Genomic DNA, 22,513 nt, shown 5'->3' with positions numbered 1-22,513 from the left:
CAAGTCTGCAAGGAAAGCGCCCCGGGGGTCCTGGGCATCGCGCCAATGGGTCTCTTCAAACGTAAGCACACCCAATGTCTGAAAATCATCATGGCTAAATGACTGCCAAACTGCGAGACCTCAATACTGTTGGATTCCTGAGCTGCGTCTCTGATCTACACTATTCGGTGGTAAACTCCCAAAATCGCAATGCATAGCGATGGCCCAAGGGGTAGCGGGATCCTGCACATGGCGTGGTTTGTTTGGTTGTAAGAACTTTAATTTCTTGAGTTTATGAACGAGAACTGTGTACCTCGTGCACGTTCCCATTACAGCGCTCACTTAAGAGTCACAATGCTTTAGGGCTTGAAGGAAGAAGTCACCTTGTCCTTCCAACTGGGGAATAAACGGACTTCAGATACGGTTATGCGGTTATTGCAAAATGGTACAACCACTTTCGAAGACAGTTTGGCAGTTTTTCCACAAAACTAAACATTTTCTTACCATGATACAGCAACCCTGCTCCTTGGTACTTAACCCAAATGAGCTGAAAACATGTCTACACAAAAACCTGCATATGGATATTTATAGCTATGTTTATAGCTTTAGTCATATTGCACACACTTGGAAGCAACCAAGATGTTCATTATATGAATGGATGAATGAATAAACTATGGTACATCCAGAAAATATAACATTATTCAGCGCTAAAAAGAAACGAGCTAGCAAAGCCATGAAAAGATATGTAAGAACCTTAAATGCATTATCACTGAGTGAAAGAAACCTGTCTGAAAAAGTTACATACTGTATGATTCCAACTATATGACATTCTGGAAAATGCAAAACTAGAGACAATTAAAAAAAAAAATCAGTACTGCCAAGGGTTGGGGGAGTAAAGAATGAATAGACCACCTAAGATTTTATGGCAGCAAAACTACAGTTATCCCTCAAACAACATGGGTTTGAACCATGTGGGGCTCCTTATACATGGATTTTTTTCAGTAAATACAGCACAATACTGTAAATGTTATTTTCTCTTGTGATTTCGTTAATAGCATTTTCTTTTTCTAGCTTACTTTATTATAAGAACAGAGTGGATCCTATATATAACATGCAAAATGTTAATCAACTATTTATATTATCAGTAAACCTTCTAGTCAACAGCAGGCTAATAGTAGGTAAGTTTTGCGGGAGTCAAACCTTGTATTTGGATTTTCAACTAGTAGGCCCCTAACCCCATGATGTTCAAGGGTCAACTATACATTATGATACTCTAAGGGTAGAGACATATGATTATTATATCATTTTTTCAAAATCCACAGAATGTACAACACCAAGAGTGAACCCCAATATCAACTATGGACTTCAGGTGATGATATGTCCATGTAGCTTCATCAGTTATGACAAATGTACCACTCTGGTGTGAGATCTGATAGTAGGAGACACTATGCATGTGGGGGGGGGGGCAGGGCGCATATAGGAACTCTGTACTTTCCACTCATTTTTGCTATGAACGTAAACTGCTCTAAAAAACAGTCTATTCGATGGACTCTGAAAAACAAACTGAGGGTTCTAGAGGGGAGGGCGGTGGGAGGATGGGTTGGCCTGGTGATGGGTATTAAAGAGGGCACGTTCTGCATGGAGCACTGGGTGTTATGCACAATCAATGAATCATGGAACACTACATTTAAAACGAATGATGTGGGGTGCCTGGGTGGCTCAGTCGTTGGGCATCTGCCTTCGGCTCAGGTCATGGTCCCGGGGTCCTGGGATCGAATCCCACATCAGGCTCCCAGCTCAGCGGGAAGCCTGCTTCTCCTTCTCCCACTCCCCCTGCTTGTGTCCCCTCTCTCGCTGTGTCTCTCTCTGTTGAATAAATGAATAAAATCTTTATAAAAAAAATAAAAAATAATGGGCGCCTGGGTGGCTCAGTTGGTTAAGTGACTGCCTTCGGCTCAGGTCATGATCCTGGAGTCCCTGGATCGAGTCCCGCATCAGGCTCCCTGCTCGGCAGGGAGTCTGCTTCTCCCTCTGACCCTCCTCTCCCTCTCATGCTGTCTCTCATTCTCTCTGTCTCAAATAAATAAATAAAATCTTAAAAAAATAAAAAATAAAAAATAAATAAAAAATAAAAAAAATAAATAAAACAAATGATGTAATGTATGGTGATTAACATAACAATAAAAATAGTCTATTTTCCTAAAATGGTCACAAGACTTGGCCAGTGTCATGGTAGGGGTGTGGCATCTCTGGTGGGCCAAAGGCTGGAGGGGGAGCATTAAACAGGAACAAAACAAAGTTTGTCTTTTTAAAAGAAAAATTAATTCCATATACTTTCAAAGTGCTAAAATGCTTTATTTTCCATAAATTACATTTTATAATTTGTAATTGTCATTTATGACAAGAAAAAGTACTGAGACATGTCAACTCCTATTCTTAGATGGAAAAACTGCTATTATGTCTGATGTAAACAGCACTTTAAATTCTATTTCAGTATAGAAAAGCTGTTTTTGATGGTTATAGTCATGCTATTAAAAAAAAAGAGCGAACATGTATATCCTACTCACCCACTCACAGATGGTCAGAAGATCGCTCGACCATCACCTTTGCAACCATTACAGTAAAAACTGGATAAGGCAAGAATCTGTGGGTGCTAAGTGGGGGGATGGGAGAGAGAGTGGGCAGGATATTTACATGCTTACTAGTTGTAAGGGTGGGGAAACCAGGCAAAAACTTAACATCAACCTCCATTGGGGCCAGATGCACATTGTGTGTAAAACTTTCACAAGGATACAGCAGCATCTGTGGCTACGAATGCATAACCCAAAGTGAAAAAGGAAGAAATAAACACAAAGGAATGCAGTGGAAATGGGGAGAGGAGAGCTAAATACTTCAAACATGTCAATGTCTTAAGAGACAAAGACTACAGAAATGTTCCAGATTACAGAAGCTAAAGAATGTTAACACGTAATACCTGATCCACGGATGGATCTCACAATGCCAGGTCAGAAATGCTAAAATGGACATTGTTAAATTAGCTGACAAAATTGGAATAAGGATGATAGATTCTATACAATTATTGTAATGATGTAGATTTAGGACACTGATACTGTATTATGGTTATAAAAGAGAATATATCTCTTCTTAGGACAGACACACTTAACTATTTATGAATAAATGATGTGGATAACTTATCCTCAAAAGCTTCAGACAAATTTCTATCTCCTGCCTATGTAAGAGATAACAGGAACCTGTATGCTGGTTTGTTTTGTTTTCCAACAAATAATGAAACAAATGAAGTACAAGGCTAACAATACATGAATCTAGATAAACGGTATATAGATGTTTCTTGTACTTCTTTTTTATTTTTGCAACTTTCTCTAAGTTCAAAGTTATTGTTTTAAAAAAAATCACCCAGGGATGTGCGAAATAGATAAAGGTGATTAAGAGGTACAAAATTCCAGTTATACAATAATCATGGAGATTAAAAGTACATCACAGGGAATCTATAGTGATAGATGGTGACTACACCATCATGGTGAGCAGTAAGTAATGCATAGAGTTGTTGAATCACTATGTTGTACGCCTGAAACTAATATAACATCGTAGTTATACTTCAGTTAAAAAACACTCAGAAGAGGGCGCCTGGGTGGCTCAGTTGGTTAAGCGACTGCCTTCGGCTCAGGTCATGATCCTGGAGTCCCGGGGTCGAGTCCCGCATCAGGCTCCCTGCTCAGCAGGGAGTCTGCTTCTCCCTCTCCCGCTCCCGCTCCCCCCGTCTTGTGCTCTCTCTCTCTCTCACTCTCTCTCTCAAATAAAGAAAATCTTTAAAAAAAAAAAAAAAAAACTCAGAAGAATAAACAGGTGCAAATAACTAATAAAAATACAGAAAACAACGAAAGTGGAGAGGGTAATGGTTGTAGAAGACACTGGGATCTTAACCTCACATCACAGACCATAATATGTATTATCAATGTATTGTTTTTTTTAGATTTTTATTTATTTACTTATTTGACAGGGAGACAGCGAGAGAGGGAACACAAGCAGGGGGAGTGGGAGAGGGAGAAGCAGGCTCCCCGCAGAGCAGGGAGCCTGATGTGGGACTCGATCCCAGGACCCTGAGCCGAAGGCAGACGCTTAACGACTGAGCCACCCAGGCGCCCCTGTTTTATCAATGTATTAATAGAAAAACTACTCTCTCCCAAATTCAGGGAGGGGGGAAATTAAAAGAACAGAAGTTCTGGAGACAGATTTTGTTTAAACTTCAGCTGCGCCACATCTAGCACTGGGCCCTCGGGCCAATTTCCTGAGGTTTCTGTTCTTAGTGTCTTCGCCTAAAACACAGGTCACCTTTAGGACTTCCTGCTAAGGCTTGTCAGGAGGAAGTATCACTTGGTTGTAAGATAAAACAAAAACTCTATAATGGTTTTTTTCTTCATTGTCTTCTTCAGAATGGAACTACTTATATTTTAATTAATTTTTTTACCAATTCCAAACTGATCTATACAAATTGCAGGAGATTTTCAAATTCGGAAAATTGGGAATGACATGCATACAGTGTCCAGAGATTAGTAACTGAGAATCTGGCTAAGTTATTCAATAGTTTTTGAAATTGTGATATAATGGCCACAAAATTTATTTTTACGTCCTCCTATTGGTAAATAATTTCTTGGTCCAATTTTTCATCATTACGCTCTACAATAAACATTCAGGCATATAATAAACACCCCTGAGCAAGTGTTTGAACAGAAGAGGGCAGTATTGAACAGTTTTCAACTCCGCCAGACTGGGAAGCCTTGCAAATTTCCTAGACCTGGGCCAGAAAACGATGCAAAAACCTAACAATCCATAAAGCTTAGGTGCCTTTTCAAATTCTCCATAGTTGAATGCCATATTCTACCTATGTGTACCTCTTTGACTCCCAACATAGATACTAAGGAAAAAAACGGGGCACAGACATCTTGAGTTGGCTCCCTCCCTCCCCTGTTCTTTATTTGCACCCCGTGAGGATCTAGACCCTTTACCCCATTTTGGACCAAGTGTGGGTCAAACAGGACTGCAGCCCTTCTTTTTGTGTTGCACTCCGTCCCCTGCTTTTCCAGGCCAGCAGTATGCAGTACGTTTCCCAGGTGCTTGGCAGAAGGGGGAGATCTCCAGAAAAGACCACCCTCATTCCTGTCCGTGTTCTAGTTTGTGGTTAGCAGAAACCTTTTTCCAGGCATTTTTAGGTGCTGTCTGCATGCTGGTTCTGAATGAGTTAAAGATCATAGCCTGATGAGCAAACCTGCTGGCCCGGTTTGGCAGGGTTGCTGCTGTGAGTGGAGCAGCAGATAAGAGACACAGAAGGCTGGTGATAAGGCCCGGTGTTCACCTCCCCAGATTCGCACAGGAGAATCCATTCACAACCAGACTCAGGAAAGTTTCATTAATAAATTTACCTCCTCTGCTATAGTTTTCAACACAACAGCTCCCTCTAGTATTATCTGCCTTAGATTTGTCGGATTGAATAGGAAGAGGACAATCAAAAGCCTTGATCATCTAAGCATCACTGATTCGGGGATGCACTTTCTTGGTACCCAGAAAGTCCTTCCCCAGAAACAACTGATTTTAGAGTAGGCCTTTCTGACACAACATGTAAGTATCACTCATGGGGGATTTAGAATGATCCAAATTATCCACTTTGAAGAACACTGCTATCAATCCAGCAAGATTCCCAAATGCCCATAAAGTCCAAACACAGTGCTCATTTACCCACTGCTGTGGTGACTGGGCTAGAAACTCCACATTCTCGCCCAGAGTCAAAGACAACAGAAGGCTTGGGAAGGGAGCCCGTCTGCTTTATCAACAGGAAAAGCCTCTAGGAGATAGTGTTGGCAGATGCTGGTCCCCTCCACACCCCCAAGCCATTTAAAAGACTATAGTCCTTACCTTGGTCCACACACTCATGAGCCCCACACTTCCCACCATGTTGCCTGGGACACGGTTTTGCTGACATATTTTCCCACCTCACCATCAGTGTAAACAACATCATAGAATTCTTGCTTCTCAAGTAATCAGTATTACAGAAACCATGCGTTTCTATTCCCCTTTTCTGGGAGAAGACTCTAATCATATGCCCGTGTGAGAATATATGAAAAGTATTTTTAATGATGTCTCAAGACCAAAACTTGAAGGGTATAGAAATCCCACTTTGGTAGAGAATCATTAAAGCTTTTAGGTGTTACTTTCTAGTAAACTCTGTTTAATCTCCGGATAAATGTCCAGTTACTCAACCCCAATTTATGAAATCAATCACGAGATCTCTAAGGTGCATGGGCAAATTTACATTTTCCTTATGAAACTGTCATCATCCGCCTACTTCCCAAGTTTCAAAAGGCGCATGATCCCCACCCCCCCCCCAAAGTCCAAGTACCCTCACGGAAGCTGTGCTCCTCACAGACACCCCACCTCCAAACTCCACAAATGCAATAAACAGTTGCAGGTCCAAAACTACAGGGTCTGTTCTCACTCTTCCAAATACTTAAGAGATTAAGACATAAAAAGTATAACTTGTTTCTTCTACTGTGAGATGTTTAAAAGAAAAAAAGACAAGAAATATGTCATATTATACACTGCGAAATTTTAATGCTTTTATCCAAACGTAGCTCTCAAAGTCCATGGCACGACGACAGTCGTTTTTGTCAAAGAAAAAGTGCAATATTGCAAAAGCTACAACATTAAGTTTAATGTAACCAGCGCGCTCTGTTCTGCAGGCACATCAGGCCTGCTTGCTGCTGACATCTGGATCTGGTTAACTTTCTCCTACGATCTGCAGCATTGTCCTGGATTTTGTCCAGAAATTCTCTACATTCTAAGTCCATCCCTTACATCCTACCCACCCAACGCCCCATGTTGTCATGCTCCTTAACCACAAAACCTCGAAGGGGAGATGTTAAACCAGGATTAAAACTCAGAGAAGCAGAAGCCCGTGTAGGAGGGGTACAGGTGACGGTCCCCGTTTGTCCCGGCCTCAGCAGGGATGCTGAATGGTCCCTTGTACATCTGGCAGGCGTATAAAAACGGGGGCACCACCAGGGCCAGAGTAAGACCCTTTACAAGGTACTCTACAGCTGTGCTTCTTAGTGGCTGAGAAAGATGACAACTCAAGGGACGCCTGGGTGGCTCAGTCATTAAGCGTCTGCCTTCAGCTCAGGACATGATCCCGGGTCCTGGGATAGAGCCCCACATCAGGCTCCTTGCTCAGCGGGAAGCCTGCTTCTCCCTCTGCCTCTGCCTCTCTCTCTCTCTCTGACTCTCATGAATAAATAAATAAAACATTTAAAAATAAAAATAAATAAGTAAAAGGGGTTAAAAAGTAATAAATAAAATAAATAAAAGGGCGTTAAACACCCACTTTGTGCAGGATTATTGTATGGAATAATGAGAATGGGCACTCAGTAGGTGGTAGTTATTACTCTAGCAGGTGTGAGGGTACTCATTTCAATGTCTCACAAGTCTCTACAACTAACCAGCCTCCTTGGCAGACAGAAGCAGCCATGCGGAGGATATATATATATATTTTTTTTTATCTTGTCAGAAGACCTGCATAGAGAAAGGCAATATAAATCACCTAGAACTTGCATGAACGTTAGAGGACTCTTACAAAGAGTAATGCTGCCCTAATTCCCCATGATACTCCACAGTTAGTCTCAGTAATGTGAGTCAGAAAAAATAGGGTACATATTTTCAAAGTATCTTTCAAAATCCAATAGGCATTTTTTTCTGGCATACCATTAATAGGTTGGTGGGGGAGACGACACCTCCGTCATCCTATGCGATCACTTATGTTCTAGGTTTTTTGTTTTTTTTTTTTAGATTTTATTTATCAGAGAGACAGAGGCAGGCAGAGGGAGAAGCAGGCCCCTTGCTGAGCAAGGAGCCCGATGTGGGACTCGATCCCAGGACTCTGGGATCATGACCTGAGCCGAAGGCAGACGCTTAACTGACTGAGCCACCCAGGCATCCCATTTTGTTTTTGTTTTTAATTTATTTAAGTAATCTCCACACCCAGCATGGGGCTCGAACTCAGGACCCGGAGATCAAGAGTTGCATGCTATTCCGACTGAGACAGCCAAGTGCTCGTGCCTTTTTTTTTTTTTTTTTTTAAGATTTATTTATTTATTTGTCAGAGAGAGAGATCGTGTAGCAGGGGGTGCAGCAGAGGGAGAGGGAGAAGCAGGCTCCCTGCCCACCAGGGAGCCCGAATCAAGGCTCAATCCCAGGACCCTGGGATCATGACCTGAGCCAAAGGCTGATGCTCAACCAACTGAGCCACCCAAGGTGCCTCCTATTTTCCAGTTTGTAAGCTAAGTATTACTCATGTGATGTGAGGTTAAGATGTCAAGAAAGACCAAGTGTGTATGAGAATATGCCATCATTTCATAATTCAAGTTCTGCTGCCTTCATTTCACTGGTCGGGGGGGGAGTGGGGTGGGGTGTAACAGTCCTGTAAGTGACAGCATTTCCTTACTTTCAGAAAAGGAAACTTGGTTCTGAAAGTACAAAAATATTATCAGTCTCATCCCTTCCTGTTCACTGTGAAATTTAAATGCTCCAAGCATAACGTAACACCAAAGAGGACTAGAGTAACTCTCTTTCACATTATTTAGATGAGTAATCTGATATTTAATTAATATTTAATGCCATTTTAAAAAGCCTGTGTTGCTTTTCAAGATTCTGACCAACTAAAGACTGGTCATTGTAAATCTTCCTTATCAGGATAACTTACAGAGGCGGAAAAAATGACAGTTCAAACTCCCTTGGTCCACGACAAAATGGTTATTTGCTGTTAAAAAGAATTTCTGTGCACCTACATATTACTAGGGGAAAGTACCAAATTTTGTCCATCCTCCATACCAGCATTGTAATGGAAGAGAAACTCAGAAAGCAACAGATTTAGTTAACTTGAAATTGCCTGAAAAATGAGACCATCCTTCCAACTGTTTCCATTCGTCAGTCCATTGGGATGATCTGAATCAATTTTTGAAAGCCCTCCAAATACCCCAAGTTTATTACCTCTTAATTACTTTGAAAAAGAAACACCTTTCTTTCCCATAAGAAACTCAGCATGTGATAAAGCAATCAGGGAATGAATATAAGAAAGATCACGCTATACACAAAAAGCACCCAGAAGAAAGTTATAATCATAGAAGACCCACCCCTAGCCGTGACACCCCACAAACCACACTCTCAGGCAGCCCCTCCCAGGGTTTGGCATGGCTATGTTTCATTCAGAGAAAAGGTAATGATCTGGAAAAAATGAAACATTTTGGTTTTATTTTATTTTGTACAGTCTATTTAATAAGAGATTCTAGGTATCTCGTAAACATTCCTGCTATACAAATGGTAGAAAGGCTTATGGCATTAATGTGAGGAAGGAAATCTCAAAGTAAACAAGCTAATCTATAGGAAGTGAGAGATATTTTTAGTTTTGCTAAACTTTCACATTCACTTAAAATTCCACAGAAGAACCAGGCTTTGCAGAAGCCATTTTATTGAGAAAAATGTGAAGTCTAGAAATTCTACACAGCATTTTTAAGAAAGACATAGATCTGATGAGCAGTGATCTCAAACAATTAGAAAAGAGCAGGTCTTAGAAATCTAAATTAGCCAATGGGCGTTTATGCTTGAGTGGTACAGGGAGAGAGGAGAAAACAGGCAGGCAAGTTCCTAAGGATTCAGACTACAGCAAAATTGCATAAACGATCAAATATCAAGTTAGAAGAGCTGTCAGGGCTTTCTACAACTCATTTGCTAGATGTGCGAATTAAATATTACAATTCATACTTACAGCCAGATTTCTAGCGTGTTTTAAAAACATACATTTTTACTATTAGTGCCTAAATGTGGTTACCTGCTAGCCATCAATTTTACACCAGGTATTCGCTAAAACCACCATTTAAACCAGAGCTAACATCTTAGTCCCCTAAATCACCAAGCGCACCTTCACTGAAAGTTTCTAATAAGCAGGTCAAAATGCCAAATATCCTGATTTTGCAAAAACAGGAATTTACTTTTTTAGGACTACAACCAGTGATTAGGCTTTCACAACCTATTTGCAAATTCATCCCAAACTAACACGTTTCTGCCCCCCTCCCCAAGCGCCCCAAATACATTCAAGGTCTCCCCTAAGTACAGCCAGGAAGATTTCCTGCGTAGGCAGAAGGAAAACACTGGGCGTGTTGGGTTCTTACTGAGCCAAAGAGAGAATGCTCTTCTGATTGGAAAGTCAGCACACACATAAATGAATGCCAATCCGTGTGTGTTCAGCCACGGACCTCGAAGCTCTCTCCACCCCAATGCAGGTTCCAGGGAAGGAAGCATTTGTTTCACCTGCCACGGAGGGGGAACACAACAGCCTGGCTCCTGCCTTACCTGTGATTGTGATGATCCCCAGCATATTTAATAGCACACCTCCAGATGACAAGGGCAGCTGGTCCTCGCCCTCCTTCGGCGGTTGGCTGACGCAGCACGGGATCTTGCCAACCCCGTGCAGTCTGGCTGCGATCGGAAAGAAGTGCGCGCCAAGCCACCCCCCGAGGATGAGGGAGAATTAGAAGTGCCTTCGGAGCCGCCGCAAAAGGAGGCAGAACGAGAGCGAGGATGCATTTCCCCGGCTAATTATAGGAGAGCCCACCCCCCGCCCCCCAAGCCCCGCCCCCGTCCCCGCCCCCGCCGCCCCCAAGCCCCGCCCCCTGCGCGCCGGGACCTGGCACCGCGCGCGAGTCACGTGTTTCATTTCAAAGACGAGGAGCCCTCCCTGGAGCTGGTCTCCGCTCCTGGTCAGTGAGGCTCTGCAGGGAGACCCAGGGAGGGTTTCCGAGTTGCTGGGATGAATAACCCGGAGTCGGCAACATTTTATCTCAACCGTTACTTCATTCCTGGCACCGATGTACTCTTGCGTCTCAGCTTTTAGCTTTACTTAAAGCAAACATCGGCGCAGATGCTACATCCTACGACCATTGTTTTTATACCGCGCTCTGTATCCTTGTTGGTGTAAAGGCTGATGAGGTGCAAAACACGGTTCGCTTTTTAGCACCTACAGGATTTTACATTTTCACCACCTGTCGGACACACACGGGCTGCACTGAGCTGAGGGATGGCAACTGATCTCCGCTGTCCCATTACTTCAAGTCCTTGAGAAGGGTGTTACAAGGCAAACTTTGTGTCTTCAACGCTGAATCAAGGCAACCTGTAAAAAGCCCAAATACTGGAGCAGTAGGTTTGGGGTTTTTTGGTTTGTTTTGTTTTTTGTTTGTTTAATGGTACAAGTTAACTAAATTTTTAGATCAAACTAGGCCATATTCCAAAATCTAGACACTATCGAATCTCTAATATTCAAGCACACGGCATGGAAATCAGTCAGGACCCATATCAAACACTCAGGAAACTTCAGACAGCATTGAATTCTCAAATTCTTCCTTCGTGAAACTTTAGAATGTTCCATATAAAGACACAAGGTAGGTAGGTGATAAACAAGTCTTACAATTTTGGCATGCTTTTGTATGTCAATGTTCTGTGAGGGTAAGTCCACTGAGGCCCCCTGGCTTCCTCCCCCTTTCATCCTCCTCCCTATTTATCACTTCATGCCTTGCCTGCCTCACCTCATTACCACGGGCTCTTCCCCTAAGCAAACAAAAGAAAGGTTTTACCACTGCTCTTCTCTTCAGACGGAGAAGCTCAGATCTGATTCATTACTGCTTAGGGGGGCAGAGAGCCCTGGGGTGGACCAGAGTGGGCGCAGTAAAGAGAAGGGTGGGAGAGAAGTATCAAGCAACAGCTGAGCACGGGGATGCTGGATGGCACCTAGTTGCTCCTTCTGGCCACCAGGAGGCGCAAGGCACCAGGGTCAGGCAAAAATGAGCAAAGTTAAGGAGGCAGTGTAGCTAGTAATCAGACCGGGTTACAAAAACCAGCTTCAGCCTCTCTGTTGACCCGGCTTCCCTCTTCTATTCCAGAGAACACCCAGCCAGGTGGTAGATGCCCCAGGGAACGGAGTGATGAGCTCCCTGTCCTGACACCTGTGATCTGATTCCCAGGGCAAACCACATCCTAACCTTTCATCTTCCCTAGAGGACTCTTAACTGGGGTTCACAAATTGCCTCAATTATACTGAGAGGCTGGTGTGTGTGAAATACTTCTGGTGGAATGGTCCCTCTGTAGTCCACACAGCTAAGTGGTCTGCATTTCTCCCCTCCCCCCACATACGCCCCCAGCCCCGGGGCCTGGGGAGAGTCCTGGCTATACAGATCATGGATAAAAGAGCCTCTGGAGGCCGCACAGGTGGGCCACATTACATGACTGGCCTACAGCCTTCCCAAGCACGTCTATCAGCCCAGTGTGTCCCCAGGTTCAGCCCACACCCGTTCCCTGAACTGTCCCAGGAGCCCCCGGCTACCTCAGGGATCTGGGGTCTCAGTTGTGGCTCATTTCTCGGCACCAGCTGTTGGGGACCACACATGGCCGTCATCTGGTGCCACCTCTGAAATACCCCTGGTCCACTTACGGGCACGTCTGTCAATTCTGACCTCGCTTAACTGTGCTACCAGGTCCTTTCCTTCCTATAAGCCTAAGATCTAACAAAACCACAAGCAACAGCGGCTCCACTGGGCTGGACTGGGAGAAACGTCACTAGTTACCAATTTAAGGCCCCAAATAAACATTTACAAAGATAAACGTGTTCCTGTGTGATTCTGTTTAAACTTTTTTTCTTTTTAGGACATGGTAAAGACGCTGACACATCTAATCTGGCATTCCTAAAGTAGTTAAAACCACAAGGCAGAGCAAGAGATCATCAGGGGGCAAGTAGCTGACTCTCTCAGCAGATAGTTCTCCTTGGATGTCCACCTCTTAAGAGTAAGCAAGGACAGGGCTGCCACCTCTGTGTGTCTGCATTTACAAAGAGAAGTCATCCACGAGTGAGTTCTGTCTAGCTACAAGCTCAGAGTACAGAGCAAGAGACCAGGAGAAGGGAAGGGAAGGGAAGGAGAGGGATGATAATTGAAGTGAGAACGAGAACTACTATATTTGAGGCTTATGAATTTGAATGACAGCTTAATGGCTTTGTAACAAATAACTCCATTAAAAAATGGGCAAAAGATCTAAGTGGACATTTCTCTAAAGTACATACACAAATGGCCGATGAACACATGAAAAGACACTCAACATCATTAGCCATCAGGAAAATGCAAATCAAAACCACAGTGAGATACCATTTCACACCCGCTAGGATGGCGATAATCAGAAAGATGGACAGTAACAGGGAATCGAGAAATCAGAACCTTCTTTAGTGGAGATGTAAAATGGTGCAGCTGCTTTGGAAAACAGTCTGGCAAGTCCTCAAAATGTTAAACATAGAGCTACCATATGACCCAGCAATTCTACCCCTAGATATATAGCCAAGAGAAATGAAAACCCGCATCCATGCAAAAATCTGTACAGGAATGCTGATAACAGTATTCATTATTCATAGAAGCCCAAAACTAGAAACAACCTGAATATCCATCAACTGATGCATAGAAAACAAAATTAGGTATATCTGCAAAGGAGAAAGTTATTCAGTAATAAAAAAGAATTAGGGGCACCTCGGTGGCTCAGTCATTAAGCGTCTGCCTTCAGGCTCAGGTCATGATCCCAGGGTCCTGGGATCGAGCCCCGCATCGGGCTCCCTGCTCAGCAGGAAGCCTGCTTCTCCCTCTCCCACTCCCCCTGCTTGTGTTCCCTCTCTCACTGTGTCTCTCTCTGTCAAATAAATAAATAAAATCTTAAAAAAAAAAAAGAAGTATACATGCTATAACATGGATGAACAACTAAAACATTGCTAAGCGAAAGAAAGTCATCACCCAAGAGCACATGTTGAAATTTTTTTCTAAGATTTATTATTTTGAGAGAGAGAGAGAGAGAAAAAAGGAGCGGGAAGGACAGGGAGAAGAAGAGAGAATCTCAAGCAGACTCGGGGCTCGATCTCACAACCAGGAGATCAGGACCTGAGCTAAAACCAAGAGTCAGACGCTTAACCGACTGCACCACCCTGGTGCTCCTTGAAATATTTAATTCCATTTATATGAAATGTCCCCAAAAATTGGACTAGTGGTTGCCTAGAACCAGAGGTGGGGAGCAGTAGAGATTTTGAGAGGTGGGGAGAGAGGGACTGACTGCTAACAGGTTTGGGGGTTAAGAAAGGATCAAAATGTTCTAAAATTCATTGGGGTGATGGTGGTACAATTCTGTAAATATACTACAAACCACTGCAATGTATACTTTCAATGGGCCAATTGAAATATATGAATTATATCTCATTAAAGCTTTTTTTTTTTTTAAGGAATTTTACATTAATTTTGAAGACTCCAGGGGCCCATTGGAGGCTTTGGAGCAGAGCTGACACGTAATTTGAACTGTGATATTAAAAAGGTAATGGGGCAGTAATGCCAAGGAGGAGGATACATGGCAAGGTAAGACGGGCAAGGCGTCAAAAGTCATGCACTGATGGGAAGATGTCCATGAGGCCAGGGGTATGCAAATCTATGAGATTATCCGAATGGAATGATGGATGCAAAATAAGAAAGGTCTGGAACCCGGAGGAAGAGGAAATTTGAAAAAGGATGGAATACGGACAGAGACTAGAGGCAATCAGGAGGAAGTGGCATCAGAAGTCAAAGGTGGAGAGGATTAAAGGTGGAAAAGGTGGTCAGCAGTTTGATGCGTCACACAAAGCAGGGACACAGGAACTCGAAGAGGCCTCGGTCTGGAGGGTGGGAGAACCCGCAGACAAATAACCACCATAAAGATGAGTGCTTTACTCTCTTTCCTGAGAGGGAGGCGACAGGGGCCCGTAAACCAGTTCCCTAACTGCCTGCCTCCAAGGGGTCTTGAGTATTAAACCCAGATATGAGAACCGGGGAAATGCGGAAATGGACACCAAACCCAGGCCTCCGCACCCTGTTTCACTACCTTTCCAAGGTGGCATCATCACCTTGGAGGAAAAGCAACCAAAAATCCGCGAGGTCTCTTCCTCTGGCAAGAAGAGAGCAGGTGTAGGGGCGCCTGGGTGGCTCAGTTGGTTAAATGTCTGCCTTCGGCTCAGGTCATGATCCCAGGGTCCTGGGATCGAGCCCCGCATTGGGCTCCCTGCTCAGCAGGGAGTCTGCTTCTTCCTCTCCCTCTGCCCCTTCCCCGCTCGTGCACATTTTCTCTCTCTCTCTCTCTCAAATGAAATCTTTAAAATATATATATATTTAAAAGAATGAAAAGCTTCAAGATCATCTAAGGGTGAGCTCAAAGCTGCCCAAAGAGATGAACACAGACACTGTCTCAATGACATGGGCAAGTCATGGACAGGATGGGTAGGTTCTCCTGGGCTCCGCCCCCATGACAAATACCAGCTAATCGAATTTTATGGTCCTGTTGAATTGGACATGTTTATATAGACATGGTTATTCTAACTCAAAGTCCTCAAGACAAATAATGTGAATAGTTCCTCAAAGGGACTGTCGTAATAACAGAAAAGCTAAAAGGGGATTTAAAAATCACCTCACAATACAGTTTAAAACAAAGCAAGGGGAAAATATTTAAAAACTCAATACAAACAATAAAAATGACATAATTTAAGTATTATTTCTCCCCTTATTGAGTCCATATTGTTATATTCTTTGATTTGGCAATTCTGTTTCTGTGAAATATACCAAATGGGAGGCAGAGATTTATGTATGAGAATATTTATTCCTTGGGGTGTACAATATTTGAAGAGCCTAAGTGTTCCACTAGTAGGGAAATGGTGTCTCTAACCCCTTCAGTGGAATATTTGGCAAAACAACATCTTTGAAGCAGTTAATGACAAGGAAAATGGTTACATGGATATAGAAGTCCACCTTTGTTCAGGGTAAAAAGCATGATACAAACTATATATTGAATCTAATCCCAATTCTGCTTTTTAAAATGCATATATGTACATTAGGCTGAGAAAGAAGGCCCAGAAAGAAAAATAACAAAAGCCAAACATAGTGGAATTATGGGCAATCTCTATCTCAATATTTTCCTTTTATTTTTTTTAAAAGATTTTATTTATTTATTTGAGAGAGAATGAGAGAGAGAACATGAGAGGGGGGAGGGTCAGAGGGAGAAGCAGACTCCCTGCTGAGCAGGGAGCCCGATGTGGGACTCGATCCAGGGACTCCAGGATCATGACCTGAGCCGAAGGCAGTCGCTTAACCAACTGAGCCACCCAGGCGCCCCTCCTTTTATTTTTTTTTAAGGTAGGCTCCACACAGGACTTGAACTCACAACCCTGAGGTCAAGACCTGAGCTGAGATCAAGAGTCTGATGTTTTACCAACTGAACCACCCAGGTGCCCCAATATTTTCCTACATTTTACAAATCTTTCACAACATTGTTACTTTTATGGTTAGAATGCAAGCACATTTGACACCTGGGTTTGGGTTAGACAGGGTGGGGGTCCAGCACTACCAGACCTTGAACCCCAGAGCAATGCCTCTGATATTCTATAAAACTGCACAGTGGTCCAAAATCTCATGATCTTCAACTCTCCAATCACTGGAACATAGAAATTAGCAAACTGAAAGGAGATTAAAGTTTAAGTGTAATCTTTTAAAAATTATGAAATAAGAAAAACTTCCAAATCTGGTCAGGTACATGAATAAATAGGAATCAATTCTTTCCTGGGTGCCTTGCGTTCCAATCCTCCATTCATCTTAAGTCTGAACACCCCTGTCTTTGATATTGTCAAGAGGATACCAAAGTCTGAAAAGCTAGCTTCTAGTTCTGACTCTGTTGGCTATATGGCGAGGGCAAAATATTGAAGTTTCTGATGGGAGAATAAATATATCACCCACAGGAATGTTACTCTGAGGTGCAAATGAAGGTTAACACTAGCACTACTGAGTATATTCTAGAAGCAGAATAAATGTTAGCTATTAGCTCACTTTATTTTTTTTTTTTTAAAGATTTTATTTATTTATTTGAGAGAGAGAGAATGAGATAGAGAGAGCATGAGAGGGGGAGGGGCAGAGGGAGAAGCAGACTCCCCGCCGAGCAGGGAGCCCGATGCGGAACTCGATCCCGGGACTCTGGGATCATGACCTGAGCCGAAGGCAGTCGCTTAACCAACTGAGCCACCCAGGCGCCTTATTAGCTCACTTTAAACCATGCACTTCTCAACCAGAGTGATAAAGAAAACTGGTTTCATGATGGGGAGGCTATGTTGTGTATGAAGCATAGATAGATAGATAGATAGATAGATAGATAGATAGATAGATAGATAGATAGATAGATAAACTGATATACATCTGTGTCATTCAAATGTTATGGGGGGGTGCTAGGAAAATATCAAAAAAGATTCCTTACTGGAGCGATAATGGAAAAAAAGGTTGAGAAATACTACTTTCAATATAGATAAGCCTCATTTTGAAGAATCCTTTGAAAAATATTTCTGGAAAGACAAGAATGCCCCTTTGTCATCAATTTTTCAGAAATGCATCCTAAGAAGAGAAGTATCCTCTTGTGTAATCACTATGATCATCTTTTCCTCACTTTACCAGAAAAGAAAGAAAGGATCTTAATTTGCCTGAATTCTTAATGAAAAGGAGTCAGGGAGTGGGGTGGGGTGGGGGAAGAAGCCGAAGGTAGACTCGAACAATGGCGGCGATCGGCCCAGCGCCCTCCACATCTGTCTTCCTGAATCATGGTGTGAACCCCCAAGCAAGCCACATACACAACTTCAAGTATTAGAGTAGCCACATGAATATGAGTAAAAAAAAAATTGAGGTTAATTTTATTATGCTTTATTTAACCCAGTATTAACATAATGTCAGGGCAACATGGACTCAGTATAAAAAATGATTAATGAAAATATTTTATTATATGTAATATATTATTACAATCTTTTTGTTGCAGTAAGTCTTTGAAACCCAGGATGTATCTTATTCACAAAGCACACCTCAAATAGGATTAGCAGAATTTCAAGTGCTAAATAGTGACATGTGGCCAGAGAACAGCTCTGAAACTTCAAACCTAACTGAACGTTCCCCCTCCTTTTTGTCTTTTTCTTTCTTTTTTTTAAAGTAGGCTCCATGCCCAACATGGGGCTTGAACTCACGACCCTGAGATCATGACTCGCAAGCTCTACCTCTGAGCCAGCCAGATGCCCGGAACGTTCCCCTCTTTCTGCCACTTCGCAAATGACAATCCTATCCCTGCTTTAATTTCCTAGCCTTCTAGATAGAAATTACCAAGATACCCAATCACAGAATCGCCCGCACTACCTCAGTGTCCAGTTTAGAGTTGACCCTTCCACTCTCCTAGAATTCTCCAGCATAAGTCCAAATCCTATAATAAGGTCCTCCCACCTCCCCATTACTGGAGCTCCCATGCAGGAATCCTCCATTGGTTTAGCACCTAAATAAACCTAACTTAGTTGGACCTAACTTAGTTGGACTACAGATGAGTTCTTGGTGGCCTCTACATGGCAAGGAATAAAATTCCCATTGATTGATTTAATTGGTACACCTGTCTTTTCCATTGTCTCTTAATTTGTTAATATATTTGAATTAATATGTTTAAATATATTATTTTTTCCACCAACTTTTATAGTACTCATATACAACAATAAAGTCCTTTAAATGATTTTTACTTAAAAGGTCATCCTATGAGTATATTTAGATCGGCTTAAAAAATAATTACAAAGCAAAAGTCGACACTTGCAGAAGAAATATTTAAGCTATAGTCACATGAATTACAATTTACTTGCAAACATGAATTACAATTTACTTGCAAAGATGACTTTTTCTACAAATCTAGAGGGTGATAGTTAAAAGCATATAATTTTTAAAAAGTCAATGTAAAATTTACTGTCGAGATAAAGAGTAAATTCTGCATGACAGCATATTTATCTTTTACTCCCTCCAGAAAACATACTCATGGATCATCAAGACTGAATGGATACACTCCACGGTCAGAGAAAAACAGAAAAGGTAAGAAATTTTCAGTGGCAACTGGTTCGAGCACCTCAACAAACCTGCCACTAGACTAACAGTGGAGAAAGTGACTCCATTTATGCTATAGAAATCTCCAAAAGCCTCAGTGGACCTAAAGCAAGTAGATTTAGGTTAAAAGACCCAATACATGGATGAATGGATGAACAAAATGTGATATATACAAACAATGGATTACTCCTCGGCCTAACAATGGATAGAAATCCTGTCACATTATTACAACTCAGCCAAACCCCTCAAGACATGAAACAGTGAAATAAGCCATTCACAGAAGGGTAGATTCCTCCTATATGAGGTACCACAATTTTTAAAAATCTTATTAAAAAAGAAAAAAAGACCCTCAGCTCCCCCTCCCACAGTCTGTATCGCCAGACCCTCTTCACTCACCTGTCCCAGAGATGACAGGAGTGAAACTGGTCTCCAGGCCAGGGAAGTGGAAGGTGGGGGGGGGGCAGAGATTCAAAGACACCAAGTGCACCACCATGAAAAACAAGAGGAGTTTATGCACCCCACTCCCAGACTCTCTCCCTCACTAGGCTCTAGAAATGAGCCCGAACACTCCCAGGAAACAAGAGTGTTCTTGGGGGAATTTGACCAGCCCAAGAAAAGACATGTTAAGATCGATCAGATCACCATCGAGGAATGGCCACGTTGCCCCAGTAACATAAATCCCAACCAACTTTTATTTATTATTATTATTTATTTATTTTAGAGAGTGGGAAAGGAGAGAGAGCAAACACGAGCAGGGGAGTGGAGCAGAGGGAAAGGGAAACAGAGAATCTTAAGCAGCCTGTATGCCCAGCGTGAAGTCTGATTCGGGGCTTGATCTCATTCATGACCCTGAGATCGTGACCTGAGCCAAAATCCAGAGCCAGACGCTTAACTGACTGAACCACCCAGGTGCGCCCCCCCAATTTTTAAATATGACAAGCCAGCTCCCAAATCAGATATGTAACGAAAACACCTATTAGGAAAGACAAAAAAGCAATCTGGAAGAGACGGAGGCAATGGAGAGAAAGAAAACTTCAAATCAATTCTCAGAAAGATAATGCAGCCAAGGAAAAAACAGGATACTTCAACAATGAATGTTTAGGGAAAAAACTCAGTTCTTAGAAATTAAAAATAAGATAACAAAACGAAATCTAGTCTTTAGCATATTTTCCCAGAAAATAGAGCCAAATACAAAGAGATAAATAATAGAGGAAAAAAGTTTTAAAGAGGGCCTTTCTCAAAGGTCTAAAATCTGAGTAATAGTAATTCCAAACAGAGAACAAAGAAAAAGAGGGGAATGGATGAAATAATTTCCCAGAAGTGAAGGGTTTCTCGACTTAAAGAACCCAGCATGTGATAAATGGAATCACAAGGAGACCCATCACTAAGATTTTCAGAACCTTTTTAGGACAGAAAGGACACTATCAAGCCATCCAAGGGATTAAAAAGCAGGTCAGCATCAGATTCTGACAGTGATACGTGTATCAAGACGACACAGAAAATCCTAATGCATCTGAGTAATGAATGGAAAAATTAACACAACTGGTGTTTAAGGCCAAAATTTGACACACGCGAGGAAAATGTTGCTCTTTTGTAAAAAGTTCATTCACAGAGCTTAGAAAATGCGGCCACTGACTGAGGGCTCGGCAGGAAGCTACTAATGTGGAAACTAAAGCATCCTCCATTTATTTGTGACAGGCAATTATTTGCAAAGTGGAGATTATCTTACTCTGATCTTTAACTACTGGATCCCATTATGTAGGCTGTGTGCTGAGGATCCTGATGAGTGAATACCAAGAGAGCGACTGTAATTCCAACATAAGAAATAAAGTATCAAAGTATATTGACATTTTCTTCACGCTACTTGGCTTTGGCTCATTTAGCAACATCCTGGATAAGGAGACACTCCTTTATATGCTTCTCCATCAATGTACTTATCTCCTCTCTAAGCCATTCTTTCAGTACATAATACTTGGTGGAAAGCCAACTACGTTCGCACGTGCTATGAAGAGTTGGAGAAATTAAACGATTCGTAAAAGGCGGGAATATTGAAATTGAAACCCAGTTATGCTTGGCAGGCTTCCAGCAAGCATATTCATACTCAAAATATATAATAAGCCCCGGGCATTTCTCTTTAAATGGGAGACGGCTTATTTTCTCTGGCAATGTTTTGCCTAGAGAAGAAAAGATTAAAGGAAAAGACAGGATAAATGTTTTCAAATACTTAAAGGGCCACCATGTGGAAAAGGGAGGTGAGTTTGTTCTATACAGTTCCAGAAGGCAGCACAGCTGGGGGGGAGGCATGTTCTCCCTGAGGTGGAGTAACTGGTTTCCTGTTATGGAGAAACTCCCTAAATCTGTGTTTGAGCAGAAGAGCCTCCAGAATGGGGGCAAGAGCCTGGTCTAGACCACCTCTAAGTTCCCTTCCACCAAAGCCACTAAACCGGACTTTGCAGTTCTGTCAATCAGGCAGACAGGTGTTCCGGGCTGAACTGTGCCCTCTCCAAATTCAGATGTTGAAGGCCCTAACCCCCAGCACATCAGAGTGTGCTTGTATTCAGAGAGGGGATCAAGTTAAAAGAGACCGTTATGGTGGGTTGGGTCAAATCCAACCTGACAGGTATCTTTATTTTCTTTTTCTTTCTCTCTTTTTAAGATCCTATTTATTTATTTATTTGACAGAGAGAGTACAAGCAGGGGGAGCAGCAAAGGGAGAAAGAGAAGCAGGCTCCCCACCGAGCAGGGAGCCTGACTCAGGGCTCAATCCCAGGACCCCGGCAGATGCCAGTGGTGTGCACGTATACGGGAATGACCGGACACAGTCAACAGGTGGCCATCCCAAGCCAAGGAGAGGCCTCCGAGAAAGTACACCTGCTGACACCTTGAACTTGGGACTCTGCAGCCTCCAGAATTGGGAAGAAATAAATTTCTGTTGTATAAGCCACCTGTTCTGTGGTATTTTATTATGGCAGCTCTAGCAAACTAATACAGCAGGGTGACCGCCCTGTGCTTTGTTTGTCATTCTAAACACTGCAGGCTCAGACATGTGAAAGTAACCAGTCCATTCAATTAATCACATCTTGCCTATAACTAGTCACACTGTCCTGACACGTTAACTACAAAAGCAGTTCGTAAAAATTCAAACTGTGGAAAAGCTACATTCAAAAAAAAATGAAAATAAAAAATAACCAGCTGAGATACCTTGAAACTAATGATTTTGGGGGAAATATACCTTTTATGAAGACTTATACTACTCTAAATAAATGACGAATGAGGAAAAAGGAAAAAAATTCAACGTGTGGTACTCAGAAAGACTCAACTGATAGGCTAAAAATGTGGCAGAATTTAAACCCAGAGACTACATCCTCTGTAAGTTACCTAAGCACCATTATTTATATAACATAGGGACATTGTGCTCTAGAACATACCATTGTTGGAACCATTTGGGGGTTGCTACATTAGGTGAAACTAGATTTTTTCAAAAATTTATAATCTTACCC

At 42.3% G+C, this 22,513-nt stretch overlaps 1 protein-coding gene across 3 annotated transcripts in view; it reads right to left on the bottom strand.

The window, feature by feature from the left end:
- Positions 1–22,513, bottom strand: part of AKAP12 (A-kinase anchoring protein 12) — a 93,631-nt gene that overhangs the window by 12,669 nt on the left and 58,449 nt on the right. Inside the window, exon 1 of one of the 3 annotated variants that reach the window (XM_034991011.1) lies at positions 10,393–10,645. The exons of the other annotated variants lie outside the window; for them this stretch is intronic. Coding sequence (XP_034846902.1) covers positions 10,393–10,417 — 25 coding nt within the window. The 5' untranslated portion in view covers positions 10,418–10,645. Of the gene's footprint in view, positions 1–10,392; positions 10,646–22,513 lie in introns of those variants that run through there. 3 annotated transcript variants of the gene reach the window in all.

Source organism: Mirounga leonina, unplaced genomic scaffold, assembly GCF_011800145.1.
Source record: "Mirounga leonina isolate KUSES-001 unplaced genomic scaffold, KU_Mleo_1.0 Mir_53, whole genome shotgun sequence".
Lineage (NCBI taxonomy): Eukaryota > Metazoa > Chordata > Mammalia > Carnivora > Phocidae > Mirounga > Mirounga leonina.
The sequence above is the reverse complement of the archived record's forward strand: the minus strand, read 5'-3'. Positions and strand labels throughout refer to the sequence as shown.